This window comes from Dermacentor albipictus, unplaced genomic scaffold (genome assembly GCF_038994185.2).
Source record: "Dermacentor albipictus isolate Rhodes 1998 colony unplaced genomic scaffold, USDA_Dalb.pri_finalv2 scaffold_16, whole genome shotgun sequence".
Classification (NCBI taxonomy): Eukaryota; Metazoa; Arthropoda; class Arachnida; order Ixodida; family Ixodidae; genus Dermacentor; species Dermacentor albipictus.
In genome coordinates this window covers 525,648-546,987 of record NW_027225570.1, presented here as the reverse complement: position 1 = coordinate 546,987, position 21,340 = coordinate 525,648, and the positions used below count along the sequence as shown (strand labels likewise).

General features: G+C 45.7%; 1 protein-coding gene across 2 annotated transcripts in view; it reads left to right on the top strand.

Annotated features, from left to right (window-relative positions):
- LOC135899637 (zinc finger protein 436-like) overlaps positions 1-21,340 on the top strand; it is a 63,154-nt gene that overhangs the window by 17,613 nt on the left and 24,201 nt on the right. For both annotated transcript variants that reach the window (XM_065428942.1, XM_065428943.1), the window contains 3 exons: positions 5,426-5,629; positions 6,893-6,962; positions 8,404-8,601. In XM_065428942.1, the coding sequence (XP_065285014.1) occupies positions 5,426-5,629; positions 6,893-6,962; positions 8,404-8,601 (472 nt within the window). The remainder of the gene's footprint in view (positions 1-5,425; positions 5,630-6,892; positions 6,963-8,403; positions 8,602-21,340) is intronic.

Here is a 21,340-nt window from a genome sequence, read left to right as displayed (position 1 = left end):
CGGTGTCCCCCAGGGCAGCGTGCTAGGTCCTTTACTTTTCCTAATATATATTAACGATCTTCCTTCTTGCGTAACCTCCCGAGTTCGTCTCTTTGCCGATGATGTCGTAATTTACCGCACAATTTCCTCTGATATCGATTGCCAATGCTTGCAATCTGACCTTGATGCTATTCCCTTATGGTGCTCCAAATGGCTAATGTCACTTATTATCTCTAAAACCAAGTTCATGACATTTAACGGCCGAAAGTCTCGAATTGAAAACACTTACTTCATTAATAACAGCACGATTGAGTCTTCCACTTCCTACAAATATCTTGGCCTTCATTTCCAGTCTGACCTAACGTGGCATCACCATATAAATATAACCCTGGCAGCTGCTAACCGTACTCTTGGAATACTAAAACGAACCCTCAAGCAAGCGCCACCACTCGTACGAAAACAGGCATATACCACAATCATTCGCCCAAAAATTGAATATGCTGCGGCAATTTGAGATCCCCATCAGGCATATCTAACCTCTAACCTTGAAGCCCTGCAGAACCGTGCTGCTCGATTTATTTTTTCAGATTATTCTACATTCACCAGCGTTACATCTTTAAAAAATCGTGCCGGTTTGCAATCCTTGAGCCTTAGTCGAAAACATTCCCGCTTATCCCTATTTCATAAAATTTTCCACCATTCCTCACTTCGTGATGATTTCTTTCAGTCACCTCCAATTATTTTTCCTCGCCGCGATCACCCTAACAAAGTCAAACGCATTTTGTGTCGGTCATTAACTTTCGCTCAATCCTTCGTACCACGCACCATCATCAATTGGAACGATTTACCCTCATACATAGCCATGGAAACTGACACAGCCAAATTTAAGGAAACAATTTGCACTACTGTGAGAACCTGTTAAAATGTTGTGTTTCCTTATTAAGTGTGTTTCCCTGATAATTTTTATGCTTTGTGATTTGTTGCTTGCTCCTGACGTTTTTATGTAACGTTTTTTTTGTTTTTTTTTTTTGTTCCTTATAATGACTACACTGACTCGTTGAAACAAAAAACATATGTCTTGTAAATGTTTTTCTTTTTTTGTATGCTGTACCTGAATGTACACTTGCTTTTCTTGTAGCCTCCCCCCCCCCCCCCCTATGTAATACCCTCCTTCGAGGGCCTTTAGGGGTATTGTAAATAAATAAATAGATATGGAAATACAGCCTTTGCGAAACCCTTGTACGCAATGTAACAAATTCAGGTAAGATATAAATTGACATATCAATTTTATCCGCTTTCAATGATCTAGTGGATACCATTCACAGAGCCGCGATATCGGTTCCTGATGCAGAGCTATTAATTATAAAGTTTGTGCTTCTATATTTTCCAAAATTTCAAAATTTTTAAAATCTTTATAACAGAATTCAAGCCCTAACTCGAAATTTCACTTCACACAGTCACTAGAATTTAACTTTCTCTCTGAAATGCAACAGATTTCATTAAAGTCGGTACTGTGGTTATCACAGAAAAACGTTTTTGCATTTTACATGTATTTGAATAGGCCGCGTCAGAGTTGGGCCCGAGCTAAAGCTTCCTTTTAACCAGAAGTTTGAAGACGTCGATGTACCTGAATTTTACCAATTTCTTCACTCGGGCATCTTCCCAGCATTGCATAAAAAATCTGAAAATCATCAGCATGTTTCGGAGCACCTACTTGTGCAAGCAGCTTTTTTTTATTTAATGAAAGTGAACAAGGCCTCACTGTGATTGGAGATGACCGATGCGCATTTTGCAGTCTCTTGTGAGGATGGCGTGAGCACAAGATTTAGTGGTAGACATTCACTCCCTGGTAGCAGCGAAGCATTGCCAGGTGTCCAGGCAGCATCTATGGAGGCAGGTGCGCATTATCAGTCAGTGGGAATAAAACCTGTATGGAATCCTCTTTAGGGTGCTTTCTGTCGTGTTTCTGACCACTCAAATTCTTGTGGACCTGTTTGCTTAAGTGTCTCCTGCTAGCACCCCCCCCCCCCTCTTTCCGCAGTGCCACCTAACAGTGTGGCCCCCGAGGCGCTATGTAGGCTACCTAAAATAGTTCGAGAAATACTGAAAGAAAACGCACCCCTGTTTTTGTCTTGATTTGCTATTTTTGCCAGAGCACTGAAAGATCGCCCACTGCCCGGGAAAGTGGGGGTGGGGCAGTGCCTCCGCTACCACCACCATAAGTGATGCTGGTAAAAACGGTGTCGCTTAGCTACTGTCGGAGGTCAAGAACATCTTTGGTTCATCCCCCTTTGCTGCAATGGTGACCTTGGAAGAAGCTAGGTACCATGGGGATAAGCAAGCAATGCTGAACAATGCCTGAAATTGCAAAACTTGGTCACTTTGTTTTTTGTTGCGGAGCAGCAAAGATGCCAGGATGCGACAGAGCTTTACAGTTGAAAAGAAAATGGAAACAGTCTGATGGCACTGGAAGACCAACAGCAATATGACCAAGACCACCCATCAATTTTGCTTTACTGCAAGCAAGTGAAGCAATGGAATTTGACCTGTCAAACTCAACTGAAGCAATGCCATGGAAAAGGCAAATTCAAATGTGCCATGAACAACTGAAGGCTTGTATTTTCGGAGAAGATTGATGGTGGACTCTTCCAGTGCCTCCAAGAAGAGAGTGGCAGGAAGGGCCATAAGTAACCATCTGCTCCAAGAGAAAGCATTGAAGCCCGCATTTAAAGTGATGTTGGGAAATTTCAATGCCTCTCACCAGTACCTGTCATGGTGGAAAAAGTGGTATAATGTTTTGCTCCAGTACCAACAAGCGACAGCCAAAAGCTTCCTTGAGGTCGTCGACGTTTTGTTCTACAACGATAGGGACTGCTCCTTTGAAGGTTTTGAGGAAGACTGAACAAGAGAATATAAACAGGCCTTCATAACTTTTGACTGCAACATTGTTTTTATTTCTTTTCAACTTTTTTGTTTGTACACCAAAAGTTAGTCCACTCCCTTTTTCCACCCATTCTGCTCTATACTTTAGGTGAGTTATCTCTCTAGATGTTAGGGCAGGTACAGCCGAGTGTTAAAGCTCACTTTGAGACTACTGCTGTAGAGCATATTCACAAATATCCAGATAAATTGTGTAAATAATTTCTATATGAATAATTTCTATGCTGCCTACCATAGTGTTAATTTCTCCGAGCTAAAGTGCACAAGGTTTGAAAAAGTAACATGTTATTGGCGCCTGCCTACAGCGACATCAGTGCCCTAATGCTAAACATGCTACCATTGTATGATTGATGCAGTATGCACACTGAAGTCATGAATAGTCTTGTCGTTTCTGATACATCACCATCAGCTGCCAGAACCCCTTAGCCCTTATGCCATTGCTCAACAGCAAAAACACTTATAGAGCTTCAAGAATTCCCATGCATAATGTACAGCTTGTCTCATGGTTTTGTTTGTTTCATCGCTTCAATAGACATGATATCCCGGACAAAGTGGAAGCCAGGACTGTTATATTCAGTCCATCTCTGTTGCTTAAGGCCTGTTCTTGCCTTAGGTCTGCATGCAGTATCAATCATTCATTTGCAGCATGTTTGAGGACACTAATGTTGCCATGCATAAGCATCTGGTTACGTGGTACTTTTTAAAGTCTCATGCGCTTCTATTGCAGCCTGAAGAGTCAAAACTGCAGTAGCAATCATCACAGATGGAAAATATTTGAACCTTTGTCACTAAGATCTACAACTTCTCCATTAAAGATGTTACAATTAAAGCTTACTTTAAAAGTTAGTTAATTAATTGTTAATTAATCACCTAAACTCACAGTAAAAAATATTTCGAGTTGCTCAAGAGGACTGAACAAAACAATAAGTTGGTCGTATTCTCGTAAAACACGTGTGGATATTTTCAAGCTTGGCACGAGTCAGCTGAAACACCCTGTACAAGTCTAGGTGCAACCATACTAGAAAGGCCCACTGAGCTTCAAGACACTCCCTCAGCAGAAATGGAATTAGCCACCCGGTTCCAGTATCTAGCCACTACCTCCCTCATGACTCTTGCAATTAAAAACCATGGCCTTCAGTCCCCAGCGGCTAAGAAGCAGCTGAACCTCAACATTTAACGTACAAACTCTCTCCACTGGTGTTCATATACCAGTTCGTATACTATATGTATGTGTTCACTTCACTGTTGCAAAAAAAAAAAGTTTTTCGAATGACTTTGATGCCTATAATTCACGATGTACATTCTTTCTGCCTGTGAGATTATTTATTAGGCTGCTGAGTGCTGCATAAAAACAACTTTGCTTGAGCAGGTTCTAAATAGTTCTGATCCTCTGTTCTTGGAAAGCAAGCATTATAAGCTGCAGACACAAAGAGTGCAACTAGTTATTAACATAAATGACAGAAATGTTACAATGAAACCTGTTTTTAGTGGACTTTATTCTCCATGACTGCTGCATCAAAAAATGAAAAGAAAAAAAAACAAAAATTATGTTTAAAAAATTTTTCTTACATACCTTGTCACTTGTCAATGAAGTGGAAACCATTAAAGAGTGATTACCAAAGTGAAACAATAGCCTGCTCATAGTTAAGCTTATATATGCTGCTGGGGACACTTTTTATTGGTTATCTCTCAATGCTGGGAAGTGTGTGTGTGCTGCAAAGTCTCTCTGCATGCACAATCGGCCTGAGTTGCAAACCACGTTCAAACTTCTACAGGGCCAGGAATCGTGCAGTGGTGTTGGGATCCACCCACGAAGTCTCCGTTTCAATTATATTTGGGAATAATTGGTTTCGGCTAGCACAGAGTGACAGGAAGAGACAAAGAAAGCATTGCTTTAAGGAGAAAAGTAATAGCGCCAGCCAAATGCGCAGTCAGCAACTTAAATATATATTTAAACTCAATAAAGGACACGCCTATTATGGAAACAACAAGGACAACACTGACTCATAGCTGAACATTTATTGCAGAATGCATAAACACCCAAGGAAGAAGCACATACATGACAGGAAACAGAAAATGCACTTGACAACCCAGATTAGGCTTCAAACTCATTGCACGAGGTAAAAGAAAGAAATGTGTATAATTTGTGTTTACTTTCCTGTTTCCTGTACATAAGGAAGAGATTAAGTGCCTTAACAGTTATCTCTCACGTAGACCGGCACGTGTACCCGACTGACACATGCTGTTACCATTCCTGAGCATGCGCAGATGAGTTTTGTGTCTTTCTTTTTTTCGCCTCAGTGCTCCCTTCAGTTGATAGTTGGCGTTCGTGTTGTCCACTTCTCTACTCTTGTGTCCTGTCTGCACGCCTCACTTCTTTTTTGCATAATGAATCCTTATCAACTAGCTCAGCTTTCTGTCGTTCTAAGCTTCCTGTTGCCCTTGTGCAGAAATTTTTCGAGATGCATAACTGACCATGTTCCACCATTCCTTGCTTGACCTGCAGGTTCCTATGAATGCCAAACACTTTAAACCAGTAGGCACAGACGACATAAACAAGCTCTCAGTCAACAGTGGCGAAGGGTACTCTGGCATCTGGGACGGGAAGCTAGACACCTTCCTAACGATAGGTGGCTACCCCGCATTGCACCCGAGCCAGGAACATGGCTTCATTGCCGTAGCCAATGGCAGAAACACCATGAATGCCAAGGTACGTTCAACCCTGCATGTCACCGAAACCATTACAACATTGTGCTAAATCATGTTCAGCACGCAGATTGCTTGTTATCAATGTTAGTTGAACGAGGGATGTCTCGGTTTGGAGCTAACATTTTGATAGTCCCCTTGTTACAACATTGCCTTAAGTAGAACAAACCCCATACAAGCGTTCTTGCGCGTGATGGTGACAAGCGACATGATGGAGATGGCTGTCGTGTTTGCTCGTCGCCTACAAGTCATACCCTAAGCGAGCAAGGACTTTGAGCGACATCTCCCCGGTGTTGCCAATATAAGGGCAGCAAATGCGTGCCGAAACTGACGTGACGCATGCTATATGAAATTAAGTTGATGTGTTTTACTGTAAAAAGTAGCTTAAAATATTTCTGAAGGTCTTGCAGTAGGTTGGCATCCTTCCACATATCAAAATTGACTACTAGTGGTTTGCTCATTCCATGCGACAATCAGTACCTAGTACTCGACAGAGGTACATCCAGTTCTGGCATCGTGCTATTGGCTAGTTGCTCAGAGCAATTCCGAGCCACGGGCGACAAATCCTAGATTTCCAGAAACAAGCGATCTGCTTGTGCTCACAGCCCTGATTAATAAGGATATAGCTGGTAACATACAAGAATTCTATAGCATTAACGAGAGGGTGGCAGGTCTTGTGAAACTTAATAAGAGGTACCAATTGAAGGTTGTACAGGTCTACGCGCCTACATCCAGTCATGATGACCAGCAAGTCGAATGCTTCTATGAAGACGTGGAATCGGTGATGGGTAAAGTCAAAACAAAATACATTATACTGACTGGCGACTTCAATGCCAGGGTAGGCAAGAAGCAGGCTGGAGACAAGTCAGTGGGGGAATATAGCATAGGTTATAGGAATAGCTGGGGAGAGTTATTAGTAGAGGTTTCAGAACGGAATAATTTGCGGATAATGAATACCTTCTTCCGCAAGCGGGATAATCGAAAGTAAACGTGGAGGAGCCCAAATGGCGAGACCTGAAATGAAATAGACTTCATACTCTGCCCTAATCCTGGCATCATACAAGATGTGGACATGCTCGGCAAGATGCGCTGCAGTGACCATAGGATGGTAAGAACTCGAATTAGCCTAGACTTGAGGAGGGAACGGAAGAAACTGGTACATAAGAAGCCGATCAATGAGTTAGCAGTAAGAGGGAAAAATAGGAATTCCGCATCAAGAACCACCTCAAGAACCATTTTGCAGACAATACTTTTTTTTTTCTCCCAGGCACACCCTGGTTCCGAGGAAACTGTGGGCAGTGCAGACAGCCCAGGTGCACAGGGTCTTCCAGATGCAGGTTAGTGTTTCATGGACACTCTTTTTCTATGCCAACGATCTGTCAGTCCAGCACACGAGGGGCACAGAAAAATGTGACATGTTCAGGGAAATGCCACATTAGCCGGCCCAGCTGGTATCTAAAAAATTGCCTCGTGGACCAAAAGGCTTCTGCTGGACTGATTTGAGTAAAGTTTATTGCACTTGAGGTAGTTAAATTCTAGTGACTGTAGGAAGCAGAATGTTAATTGAGGGCCTGAAATATGTTAAAAAAATTGCTGAAAATCTGGGACATTGTGGCATTGTTTGTAATCACCTAGCCGATGACGCTGCTCTGCCTAGGCTGGAGCACCAACACTTCTTATACTTTTATCGAGAGTGGACGCTACAAGAGAGCTTCACATTCTCGCTTGTATCATCATGTTCAGTTACTGCCATACACCGCAGAACTCTAACTGTCATTTATACAGGTTTGCCCCATCAGCGAAAGTGAAATCACTAGCAAACCTTTCAGGACGTGACGCAATACTACTGTGCCGGTCGTCAGTAGGAGTAGCATTCACTAACTTCAACTATCGTATTGGAATGGTGGACTCGCCGATGTGCGCCAAGTGCAAGTGTGAAGAGACCGTCAGTCATCTTCTGTGCCACTGTTCTCACTTAGATAACTAATGTCAGACTCTCCAGTGTGCCTTGAATAGACTGGAAGATAGGCCATTCACAGAAGCAAAGGTCTAGGGAACCTGGCCTCACAGTTCATTAGCCCAGAAAGCCATTCGAGTGCTTCTTCACTACCTGAAGGCAACAGATTTGAGTGCCTGGCTGTAGACATCCTGCACCAAACTTAGTGCTTGTGAAACTGCAATAAAAACCCATGTTTTCTCTCTCTTTCACTCCCCCATCCTCCTCCCCATGTGTAGGGTAGCAAACTGGACTCAGTCTGGTTAACCCCCCTGCCTTTCCTTCCTCTGTTGTGTCTGTCTCTCTCTCTGCTCTGCCCATTAGACAACGGACTACCCAGTGACTCAAGTTGCCATTAAAGAGGCTAAAGAAAGACAGAGAAACAGATAACTGGGTGTGGTTCGTAAAGAATGCCATGGTGACATGGCCACTCCTCCTGAGTTGAATGCAGAATCCCAGTTCCCTTGTGGGAATCCTTCTGAGAGTTTGAGTGGAAAAGATAGCCCCATCATCATCATCAGAGCACAAGCAGGAAAGCCTAGCTCTTGCATTACCCTACTGCCACCTAGTTTACCTTCTCTAACACCCCACCTTCTGTGCCTTTGTGACAGAGGACAAATAGTCCAGGGTGGAAGTATCATTTAAAGAGCATAATACATTCTCAAACAAAATTTTCATTTCAAGTATGTGGTACATTTATCATCTGTTGCATTGTGTACATTCCATGCAGAGCATTCATTTATTTTGAAACCATGTGGTCTATTTTCTTCTCTTGTTTTCAGGCACGGAGCAAGCTACACCGAGCTTGCAGTCTGAGGCAGGCACGCAGTGTGACATTAGCACAGCCACCAAGTTTACCTGGCGCACTGTCAGAATCATGTCGAGGTGGACGCAGTATGACGTGGTGAAAGTGTCCCAAGGCACACAGGCTTCTGGTCCAGACTTTGATGATGATGACATCCTGAAGATGCAACGTGGAGGTGTGTTCGCCTTTTTGTTTTGTTCACCCATTCCTCTTATGTCCACTTCCTTCAGGTGATCTGTTATTTTGGATGCTTCACCTTCACTTCATCCAGTATTTAATCATGTTTCCCTTCGGCTTCCTACTTAAACCAAAAATTTTTAAAAATCTGTATTTTTCAAATTTCGGGGTTGAAAACATGTCAATAGACGTAATTCTATGTGCTTCTTTCGAAGATTTGATTCATTTAAGAAAAATTTTGTTCAGTTCTGACTTTATGCAAGTTTCGTATATTTAGTTTTCTGGAACGATTTGCTGAAAATCATTTCCTGACGCTTTGCTATACATGCTTCTGCATGGTTCAAGAAATCCAATAAGATCAGCCTTATTGCTTGGGCTGTTCTAGCATGATAGTTGTGATAGTTTTCGGTCTTGCAAGGGACATACATGAAAGTGTACCTCATATTCGAATAAGCACATATAATTGTGTATGTTCACAGCTTTACAGCACCATAATTTGAAGAATACATTTTTTAATATTTGTTGGTCTAGGATCCAGTTCTCGCCATCAAAAAAGATTGCTTTATGAAAGTCATTTTACTATGCCAGTAGATTAGTTGAGTGCAGTCATCTATAGCAATAAGAAACCTGCACAGTGTTTGAAGACAGCTTAGAGCGACATAGGTACCAGCAATGCTGCCACCATACTGACATTATAAGCTCAAAACTGTTTGGGCATGTCATCCGTTGCATGAAAGTCACTGGTTACCTGTTGGGGTGACTGAATGGCTGCCACAGGAGGGAAAATGCACTTGAGGATGGCAGCTGACCAGAAAAACAGTTTCACTGATAAGGCAAATCGTCGATAGCAATAGCGAAGTATTAGGCAACTACACAAAGCACGGTTTGAAGTTTTGTCAGTCTATAAATTGCAGTACACATTCACTGACTTATTAAATTAAATTATGCATGTTGTTACATGTGCACAAGCAAGCTTCAATTGACCTCACTCATTGACCACGAACACTCACTGTCACAAAGCATGCGCAACAAAGAGCGCAAACAGAAAGTAGAGAATGCTTTATGCTGCCTCTCACTCCAGTGTGTCTGCTAAACTTGAGATTATGCAACCTAAACCTTTTGAGCGATCCGCATAGCCCAGCCCCAGCCCAAATGGCAGGAAAGGGCTCAAACGTCTTTCTGTCACATTTCAGAGTGATTTCACCGCATGCTGCCAAACTAAACCATAAGCTGCCGCCGTCGCCATGAAGCTGAAAAGTACTGATCGTAACTGCACCTACCCTTCTGCTTATCAGGATTTCAGGAACGTCACGTGTTGGCAGCACCTACTTAGAGGCAGAACCCACGATATCGTCACCATTTGAGTGATCTGCATAGCCCAGCCTAAATTGCAGGAAAGGCTCAAATGTCTTTCCGTCACATTTCAGATTGATTTCACTGCGAGCTGCCAGACTAAACCGCAGGCTGCCGCTGTCGCCATGAAGCTGACAAGTAGGTATCTGATCATCACTGCACCTACCCCGCTGCTTATCGGGATTCCAGGAATGTCATGTGTTGGCAGCGCCTACTTAATACTTAAAGCCAGAACACCGCAACATCGTCACCAATTGAGCGATCCACATAGCCCAGCCCCAGCCCAAACGGCAGGAAAGGCTCAAACGTCTTTCCGCCACATTTCAGGTATGCATTGCTCATTTTTATACTGTCACTTCAGCTGAAAACGGCCCTTGCGGATCACTCTTCTGGTATTCACTATGCCGTAAAATGCCGAACTTTAAAAAGAGATTACGTCCCTAAAATCGTCGCTTCAAGAGCCAGCAGACGAGCTTCAAACAGCACTTGCTCTCAGTGAGAAAAAGGCATTATCTCAGAAAAAGGAAATTCTGGAAATACATAGTAGGCTTACATTTTTGATGCATTACCAACAAGCCCACATTGCAACCCTCATAATAGTTCAGTTTGTCTCGAGAGACAAAAGGAACATTTTCCAGAGAAAAGCCAAAAAAGCTCGGTTGACTGCGAAAGATATCGGCAAAAGCAGAGGTCAAGCCAAATGTTTTTTAACGACCGTTTATGTCCACAGAGCAAAGCACTCTTCTCTGAAGCATTGAAACTGAAGAAAAGCAAACAATGGCAGTTCTTGTGGACGGAACAATGTATCATAAAGGCCAGAAAAACCACAACCAGTGCTGTCAACAAGATACCATATTTACTCGCATAATGATCACGCTTGTCAGAAAAATTGACGCAAATTCAGGGGTGTGATCATTACGTGGAGTAAATTTCCCGCGAAAAGAAAAAAAAATTTTTTTCGGCCCGCATTTGCTACAGGATGCGGGTGCGGGACACCAAAACAAAATTGGCGGCCGATGGAGCAAGCCAAACGCGCCGAACGCTATCTTTTTTTTTCTCGTGAGTACATTATGTGCATTTAAACAGTTTCTTCCGTATCAATGATGAATGGCAAGTTTGCGGCAATAATGTAGCCATGTCCACTCTGAGGGGACAGAAACAGATGGGTGCACTTAGCTGCCAGTGACATAGAAACTCATGGCCGGTGTGCTGCGCAAACCGGCATCTGTCTTCACTACTATCCTAATCGGGCACGTTTCCGCTAAGGGCGGGCGAATATCTTAGCTGTGTTACAAGCGTCGGCGCATGAATAGGGTACACTTCTAACGTATCAGTGAAGCGTGGCTACTATCATTGCCACGCGCGATTTGTTGCGTGCCCGCGAGTGCAGATGAAAAGAATTGAAAGGCGCCTTTTTTGTTTTTGTTGACCACAACCATTATAAAGCCTACGCATAATAATGGCAAGTTTGGTTGTACCTCTTTTTGTCATGGAAGTGTGGAAAGTGATGAAAGTAATGAAATGAGGCATCTACTTAAGTATGTTTTGTGCGTGCAGACCGCTTGGCTTGTCTTGAATGGTCGTTCGCGTAGCATTTGACAGATGGTAAGCGCGATCATTATTAGCTAGACTTTGCACACGACATATCGCTGCGGCAAATTCATGGTGCGATCATTGCATGGGAAATAAAAAAAATCGAATTTTGACGACAAATTTCAGGGGTGCAATAATTACGCAAGTGTGATCATTATGCGAGTAAATACGATAACATCGCCAAATTACTGACATGTCATCACGTAAGGCTATGGTTCAACGACAGACGGTAGGCAAAAAAAGGGAAGAAACATCAAGATGGTGTTTGAACTTCTAGAGCCACGAACATTTAGTACACCGTTATTCACTTCATCTGATTTATCATTACTGCATCTAAACATAAGGAGCCTCCAGAAACATTACGATGAATTCGTTGACCTTTGTGCAACACTACACCACACATTTCACTTCATTGCTTTATCAGAAACTTGGTTATCTGAAAACACAAGACAAACATATCCACTCCCCTACTATCACCTCGAGCTTGCTTGCAGGCAAAGCTTATCATCAAGCGCTACAACTAACAAAACTGTATATAGGGGGTGCCGTTCTTTACGTAAGAGACGACGTAATATATAGAGTTAGAACGGGTATCGTTTTTAAATACATGGTGCGAAGTACTCATTACGAAATACCACCAAATATATAGTAACGCATATTTAGGGTTGTACTCAATTCTAATGCGCACGCAATTTTCGGACCCGTTTTATCGGAAAAAAGAGTGCGTTATATTTGAGTAAATATGGTAAGTGGCTTGATAACAACGGTAACAGTACTGCTCAGTTTATTAGAGTGGGTGATGCCAACGTTGACATTAATCGAACGAATACTTATAACTACACAGACTTAATAAGGAGCTACGGATTACAACAGTAGATCAGATTACCAACGTGCATTACTAACTCAAGACAGAGCACATGGGGTCATGCAATCACAAACATATGACACCCAATTTTCAAGTGAAACATTAGCATCTGACATTACTGATCACCTTCCTATTTTGGCAACCATCACATCCAGTAGCCAGTTATATCCTCAGAAAATCATATGACATAAAACATGACATCGTTTTTGATGCCCTAATGAAAGAAACTTGGCACTCTGTATATTTGACAGACACAACTGACAATAAATACTGCTACGGAACAGCCACTACAGTCAGGCTGCACTGAGGAGGAAGAAGACGACGTGGGCCCCGCTTGATATAGCGTCGCCATTTTGGCCTTCCATTAGCTTCCCTGTAAATAAATTGTATGTAGTATTGGGCTCCAGCTACACGTAACATTAATTTGGTGGAGGTGGATGTTCCCTGCACCCGTCATGAAGCTTCGCAGCGGTTGCAACAGCGACACTGCAACTTCGAGTCTGGCCGGCGGATTTCATCTACGCAACCGTCTCCGCCTGCAGCCCCGACCTACGTCGCCGTCTCCCCCCCTCGTGATACTGGTGTTTTCAACGGAGTCGGCAGTCCTGATGTTGACGACTGGCTCCGCTTATACGAACGTGTCAGCACCAGTCACTGGTGGGATCCGACTATTATGCTTGCAAATGTTCTTTTCTACCTTGACGGAGCTCCACTTGCATGGTTCCAGACTCACGAAGAGGAGATCTCGAGCTGGGATCTCTTCAAAGAGAAGCTCCGTGACCTCTTTGACAATCCGTTCGGTCGCCAAGTCAACGCCAAGAAAGCCCTTGCCACACGTGTACAGACGTCGACCGAGTCCTACGTGTCGTACATTCTCGACGTGTTGGCCCTTTGTGCCAAGGCTGACCCGACCATGTCTGAGGACGATAAGGTTAATCACGTCCTCAAAGGCATTGCTGACAACGCCTTCAATTTACTCGTGTTTACGAACGTCACCAGCATCGATGCGATCCTCAAGGAGTGCCGCCGTCTCGAGCATGCTAAAAGCCGCCGGGTATCCCAGCACATCACGCGACTTCCCAACACAGCTGCTACGTCATCCTGTGACGACCTCTTCCACCAGCCGTCGCGATGTGACAACTTGACCCGCATCATTCGTCGTGAGGTCGAAGCGGCACAACTGGTGGCCCCTTCATTCACGTCACCTGATCATTCTCCGTTGACAATCTCCTTGATCCAGGCCGTCGTCCGTCAAGAGTTGTCCAACGTCGGCCTGCAATCCATTCGTTCCATACACTCGGGACCTCTTTCTCCACGCACGTCCCCACCACATTCTTATTACTCCTCTTACAGACAGCGCAACTCCTCCGAATGGCGAACCGTGGATGACAAGCTGATCTGTTTTAACTGCCGACGCATTGGACATGTCGCTCGCCACTGCCGCAGCTGCTGGACTTCTCCGATGCGCTATTCTCCTGATTACCACCCTTGCTCCTCTAGCGCGTCCCTTTTCCTTCGCCCCTTCAATGCTCGCTCCATCATCTGACCCTGCGACACCTTTGACACGACCCCGCTACTCCCATTCGCCTTCTCCCTCCCATCGTCAATCTCGTTCGCCCCCATCACGCCGTGCTCCTTCTCCGACCTACTCGCCGCACCCCCGACCGGAAAACTGGACAGTGCAGCTTCTGGAGGTGAAGCTGCAAAGACCGACATTGGCTCAAAATCCTCGCTTCACCTTACCCTTGAACAAGAATCTTTTGGACGTTCTCGTCGACAATGTTCCTGTGTGCGCGTTGATTGACACTGGAGCGCATGTGTCCATTATGAGTGCTGCTCTTCGCCGTCGGCTCAAGAAAGTTCTGACACCCGCCCCGAACCGATTTGTACAAGTCGCCGACGGAGGGACTGTCGCTATTGTTGGCATGTGCTCTACCTGTCTCACCACTGCTGAGAGACACACCGTTGTTCTCTTTACCGTCATCGAGCATTGCCATCACGAACTCATTCTTGGTCTGGATTTCCTTGCCAATCATTCGGCCCTCATTGACTGTTCGGCCGGCTCACTTCACCTTGACTTGCCTCTTCTTGCCGACCCTGTGGACCCGCCTCCAAGCCGTTTGAGCTGCATGGATTTTATTCGCCTACCGCCTCAATCTGTGATGCACGTCGACTTGTCCTCACCAGCTGTACCTGACAGTAATTACGTGGTCGCACCAATTCCAGCAGTTATACTTACACATGGTGTTACCGTGCCGCACACTGTGCTGACAATTACTGGCAACCGCACCTGCCTTCCCTTGTCAATTTTACGCTAACCCCGCAAGTTCTGCCTCAAGGGATTTCATTTGCTATAATCAGAGCTTTACAGGATGATGAGATTGGGCCAGTCACAGTGGAAGATCGTCACAGCTCAGCCCATACCGTGATGTCATCGCACGGTACTGACGTCGACATTGAGAAGATGGTTTCCTCTGACCTTACACCTGTACAAGCTGAAGCCCTTTGCCGCGTTCTTGACGGCTATCGTGACGTTTTTTACTTTTACAATCGACCCTTAGTTCAAACGTCCGTCGTGACCCATTGCATAAACACTGGCGATGCGAACCCTATTCACCGACATCCATATCGTGTTTCTGCGTCCGAACGAGCTGTTATCCAACAGGAAGTCAAAAAGATGCTTGCAAAGGACATTATCGAGCCTTCCCTGAGGCTCGTGCCGGTCCCTGGGCTTCTCCCGTCATACTTGTCAAAAAGAAGGATGGAATGTGGCGTTTTTGTGTAGATTATCGCCACCGGAACAAAATTACAAAAAACGACGTCTACCCTTTGCCACGTATTGAAGACGCTCTAGACTGCTTGTATGGTGCCACCAATTTTGCTCTATCGACTTACGGTCCGGCTACTGGCAGATATCCGTCGACGACATGGACCGAGAGAAGACTGCATTTATTACCCCTGACGGCCTTTATCAGTTCAAGGTGATGCTTTTCGGTCTATAACGCGCCTGCCACCTTCGAACTAATGATGGACTCTTTGCTTCAGGGGTTCAAGTGGTCCACCTGTTCGTGCTAGCTGGACGACATCATCATTTATTCGCCCACATTTGACACGCATCTAGACCGTCTTTCAGTGATTCTTGACATGTTCCACCGCGCCAGTCTCCAGTAGAATTCGTCAAAATGTCACTTCGCTCGCTGCCAAATCACCATCCTTGAACACTTCGTGGACGCCAGAAGCATGCAACCTGATCCGGACAAAATTCGCACCCTTACGAACTTTCCTGTTCCGAAGTCTACCAAGGACATTCGTAGTTTCGTAGGGGTGTGCTCTTATTTCAGGCGCTTTGTGAAGGATTTTGCGACCATCGCACGTCCTCTTACTGACCTCTTGAAGAAAGACGCCCCATTTTCTTGGGGACCTGACCATGCCACATCTTTTTCGCAGCTCACTACTCTCATTAATGACCACGCCTCCAATTTTGGCCCACTTTGACCCGTCTGCCTCAACGGAAGCTCAAACTGATGCCAGTGGTCGGCATAGGAGCAGTGTTAGCACAACGCCAGCGTGGACATGATCGCGTTATAGCCTATGCCAGCCGACTTCTATCACCCGCTGAGTGCAATTATTCAATCACAGAGCGCGAGTGCTTCACTCTTGTGTGGGCTGTTGCGAAGTTTCGTCCATACTTGTACGGACGCCCCTTCTGTGTCATCACTGATCACCACGCGCTCTGCTGACTATCCTCGCTCAAGGACCCCACGGGACGACTCGCTTGCTGGGCGTTACGCCTGCAAGAATATACCTTCTCCGTGGTATATAAGACGGGACGCTTGCACCAGGATGCCGATTGTTTGTCCCGCTACCCCGTCGACGAACTGACTGATGCGGACGCCATTACTTGCATTTTCTCTGTGTCCCACTTGCTTGAAATCGGCAACGAGCAGCGCCGTGATCCTTCATTACGAGCCCTCATCGACCATCTGGAGTCAACGCCTGGCGACGCCTCTCTCCGGATGTTTCTCCTTAAGGAGGGGACATTATTCCGCCGGAATCTCGATCCACACGGCCTTGACCTTCTGCTCGTAATTGCATCACACCTGCGTTCGACTGTCCTCCAACAAATTCACGAGGCTCCCTTGGCTGGACACTTGGGCGTCTCGCGCACATGCGACCGTGTACACCGTCAATTCTTTTGGCCGGGTCCCGCTCCGTGCGGCGCTACGTTGCCGCTTGTGAGCCCTGTCAGCACCGGAAGAAGCCCTCCACACCTCCAGCTGGATGTCTCCAGCCGATCGACATTCCATCGGAACCCTTTTGCCGTGTTGGTCTAGACCTTCTTGGATCGTTTCCTCTCTCGGGCTCCGGAAATAAATGGGTCGCCGCCGCTACTGATTATGTTACGCGGTACGCAATCACCAGAGCCCTTCCGACAAGTTGTGCTACTGATGTTGCTGACTTTCTGCTCTATGACATCATTTTAGTGCACGGTGCTCCGCGCCAATTACTCACTGACCGTGGCCGCAGCTTTCTGTCGGCAGTCGTTGAGGACATCCTCCGCTCCTGCTCGACAAAGCACATGTTCAGCACGTCCTACCACCCACAGACCAACGGCCTCACAGAGTGCCTCAACCGGACCATCACCGACACGCTTTCAAATGACGTTGCGACCGACCACCACGACTGGGATCTTCACTTACCATATGTGACGTTCGTGTATAATTCATCGTGTCACGACACTGCCGGCTATTTACCATTCTATCTCCTATATGGCCGAGAACCCGCGTTGCCCTCGGCCACACTTTCAACCACTGAATACGCCCGCGATGCGATCGCACATGCCGACCACGCGCACCAGCTCGCCCGCACCCATCTCGAGGCCTCACAGGAGCATCAGAGACGCCTCTATGATTGACACCATCGCGAAGTGCACTTTACTCCGGGTTCTCTGGTGCTTCTCTGGTGCTTCTCTGGTCACCCATTCGACGTGTGGGCCTTTCCGAAAAGCTGCTGTCGTGCTACACTGGCCCATACCCTGTGGTGCGACAAGTGACCAATGTCACGTATGAAGTCATCCCGCCGACCTGTCCGCATCATCGTCGGCTGCAAGTGACATCGTTCACGTGGCGAGACTAAAGCCACAACAGACACCTTTCACCGCGAATGTGTAAATTAAGCACCGCGACGGTGCTTCTACTGCCGGGGGTGATGCTACGGAACAGCCGCCACAGTGAGGCTGCACTGAGGAGGAAGATGATGATGTGGGCCCCGCGCGATATACTGACGCCATTTTGGCCTTCTGTTAGCTTCCCTATAAATAAATTGTATATAGTATTGGGCTCCGGCTACATGTAACATTATGAACAGTTAATGAAAATATTTTATAAATGTAAAAAAACTAGGTGAATGTGTTTCAACGGTATCCAGGAGAAATGAAAAGTGAAAACCGTGGATAACTGCTGGAATTCTAAAGTCAATACATCACAAAGATAACATGTATAGAAAACTAAAGCGAAAACCATACTATGTCACTTTAGAAAAGCACGTATAGGACATACAAGAAAAAGCTTGAAAGCCTAATCACAGTTTCTAAGTGAAATTGTTTTCACACTAAAATTAACGAAGCACATGGTGACTCAAAAGCTACATGGAAAGTGATAAATACTGCCCTAAACATGTGTAACACAAACAGTATATGTGTAATATCTGTAAGTGACACGATAGTAAGTGATACTTTTATTATTGCTGAAAACTTCAACAGTTATTTTACTCATTAGCCAATAATTTAATTGTAAATAACTCGCATACATTACAATCAGACACAGTCGCAACAACTAACCCTGCCAGTTCTTTCTTTCTTAAGCCTACTGACCCTCATGAAGTCAACAATGTAATCCTCTCTTTAAAAAATACTTCATCAACCAGTCTAGACTTGGTATCTGTACCACTGGCCAACCACTTTTGATTATTTTATGTGAACCCTGTGGTCTTCACCCGCGACGCTCACGGCACGCACGCTTCGATTCCGCGCGCGCCGGACGACCACCGCGGGTTCGAGCTGTCCGCAGCCACCACGCGCGCAGGGCACCGCGCACCCGCGCCTGTTCCGGCCCGCTTTGTGTGCCGACGCGCAGCTGCGCGCGTACGCGCCCCGCGGCCCCGCAGCTTAGGGGATGGCGAGACCGCGCGCGCGCAGCAAGGGAGACCCTAGGCAAAGCTCTCGAGAAGACAGAAAGTACATTTATTACACTGGGAGTCAATACAAGCACACGTTTTAACATCACGTCCGAATATGAATCTGATTAGACAAAACATAGCCGAATGGTCGCCGGTGGCCGCTAGAATGGCGCGCCGCGACAGAGAGAGAACAAAGAACAAAGACCCCCCAGCAGTAAGAATTTGCCTATCCTTTGGTCAGCGCCTGCCATCGTGCGCCCCACAGCAGAGAAAAGGGAAATAGAGAGAAACGACAGACGAACAGACGGGGGCACGATCGGCAGACGCTGCCTCAGGACATCGAGACGACAAAAGAGTGCGTGCACGCCCGCCGAGGCCGGGACCCCGACGAGCCAGAGTAACCATCGGCCGGCGGCGGACAAAGGGGGCCGCCGCCAGCAGAGAGGAACACATACGCACCTTCCGACGCCCCGATGTGGTCTCTCCGGGACCCGTCTTGTGCGCGCTTACCCGGAGCGCACGCAAGCCGGGCCCGAATCCCGCCAAAATCTTAGCCAATGGCGAAAGCCTGTTAACCTTCGCGTGGGCGGGATGACAGCAGAGTGACAGTGTTTTATGACCCGCTGCCACCCCGTCCAGGCAAGGAGGAGAGAACATTTATTAAGGTTGGATTCAATACAGACACACGTTTTGACGTCACGTCCGAATATTAATCACACATCATCATCATCATCATCATCATCAGCCTGGTTACGCCCACTGCAGGGCAAAGGCCTCTCCCATATTTCTCCAACGACCCCGGTCATGTACTAATTGTGGCCACGCCGTCCCTGCAAACTTCTTAATCTCATCCGCCCACCTAACTTTCTGCCGCCCCCTGCTACGCTTCCCTTCCCTTGGAATCCAGTCCGTAACCCTTAATGACCATCGGTTATCTTCCCTCCTCATTACATGTCCTGCCCATGCCCATTTCTTTTTCTTGATTTCAACTAAGATGTCATTAACTCGCGTTTGTTCCCTTACCCAATCTGCTCTTTTCTTATCCCTTAACGTTACACCTATCATTCTTCTTTCCATAGCTCGTTGCGTCGTCCTCAATTTGAGTAGAACTCTTTTCGTAAGCCTCCAGGTTTCTGCCCCGTAGGTGAGTACTGGTAAGACACAGCCGTTATATACTTTTCTCTTGAGGGATAATGGCAGCCTGCTGTTCATGATCTGAGAATGCCTGCCAAACGCACCCCAGCCCATTCTTATTCTCCTAATTATTTCCGTCTCATGATCCGGATCCGCCGTAACTACCTGCCCCAAGTAGGTGTATTCCCTTACGACTTCTAGTGCCTCGCTGCCTATTGTAAATTGCTGTTGTTTTCCGAGACTGTTAAACATTACTTTAGTTTTCTGCAGATTAATTTTTAGACCCACTCTTCTGCTTTGCCTCTCCAGGTCAGTGAGCATGCATTGCAATTGGTCCCCTGAGTTACTAAGCAAGGCAATATCATCAGCGAATCGCAAGTTACTAAGGTACTCTCCATTAACTTTTATCCCCAATTCTTCCCAATCCAGGTCTCTGAATACCTCCTGTAAACATGCTGTGAATAGCATTGGAGAGATCGTATCTCCCTGCCTGACGCCTTTCTTTATTGGGATTTTGTTGCTTGCTTTATGGAGGACTATGGTGGCTGTGGAGCCGCTATAGATATCTTTCAGTATTTTTACATACGGCTCGTCTACACCCTGATTCCGTAATGCCTCCATGACTGCTGAGGTTTCGACAGAATCAAACGCTTTCTCGTAATCAATGAAAGCTATATATAAGGGTTGGTTATATTCCGCACATTTCTCTATTACCTGATTGATAGTGTGAATATGATCTATTGTTGAGTAGCCTTTACGGAATCCTGCCTGGTCCTTTGCTTGACAGAAGTCTAAGGTGTTCCTGATTCTATTTGCTATTACCTTAGTAAATAGTTTGTAGGCAACGGACAGTAAGCTGATCGGTCTATAATTTTTCAAGTCTTTGGCGTCTCCTTTCTTATGAATTAGGATTATGTTAGCGTTTTTCCAAGATTCCGGTACGCTCGAGGTCATGAGGCATTGCGTATACAGGGTGGCCAGTTTCTCTAGAACAATCTGTCCACCGTCCTTCAACAAATCTGCTGTTACCTGATCCTCCCCAGCTGCCTTCCCCCTTTGCATATCTCCCAAGGCTTTCTTTACTTCTTCCGGCGTTACCTTTGGGACTTCGAATTCCTCTATACTATTTTCCCTTCCATTATCGTCGTGGTTGCCACTGGTACTGTATAAATCTCTATAGAACTCCTCAGCCACTTGAACTATCTCATCCATATTAGTAACGATATTGCCAGCTTTGTCTTTCAACGCATACATCTGATTCTTGCCAATTCCTAGTTTCTTCTTCACTGTTTTTAGGCTTCCTCCGTTCCTGAGAGCATGTTCAATTCTATCCATATTATACTTCCTTATGTCAGCTGTCTTACGCTTGTTGATTAACTTCGAAAGTTCTGCCAGTTCTATTCTAGCTGTAGTGTTAGAGGCTTTCATACATTGGCGTTTCTTGATCAGATCTTTCGTCTCCTGCGATAGTTTGCTCGTACCCTGTCTAATGGAGTTACCACCGACTTCCATTGCACACTCCTTAATGATGCCCACAAGATTGTCATTCATTGTTTCAACACTAAGGTCCTCTTCCTGAGTTAAAGCTGAATACCTGTTCTGTAGCTTGATCTGG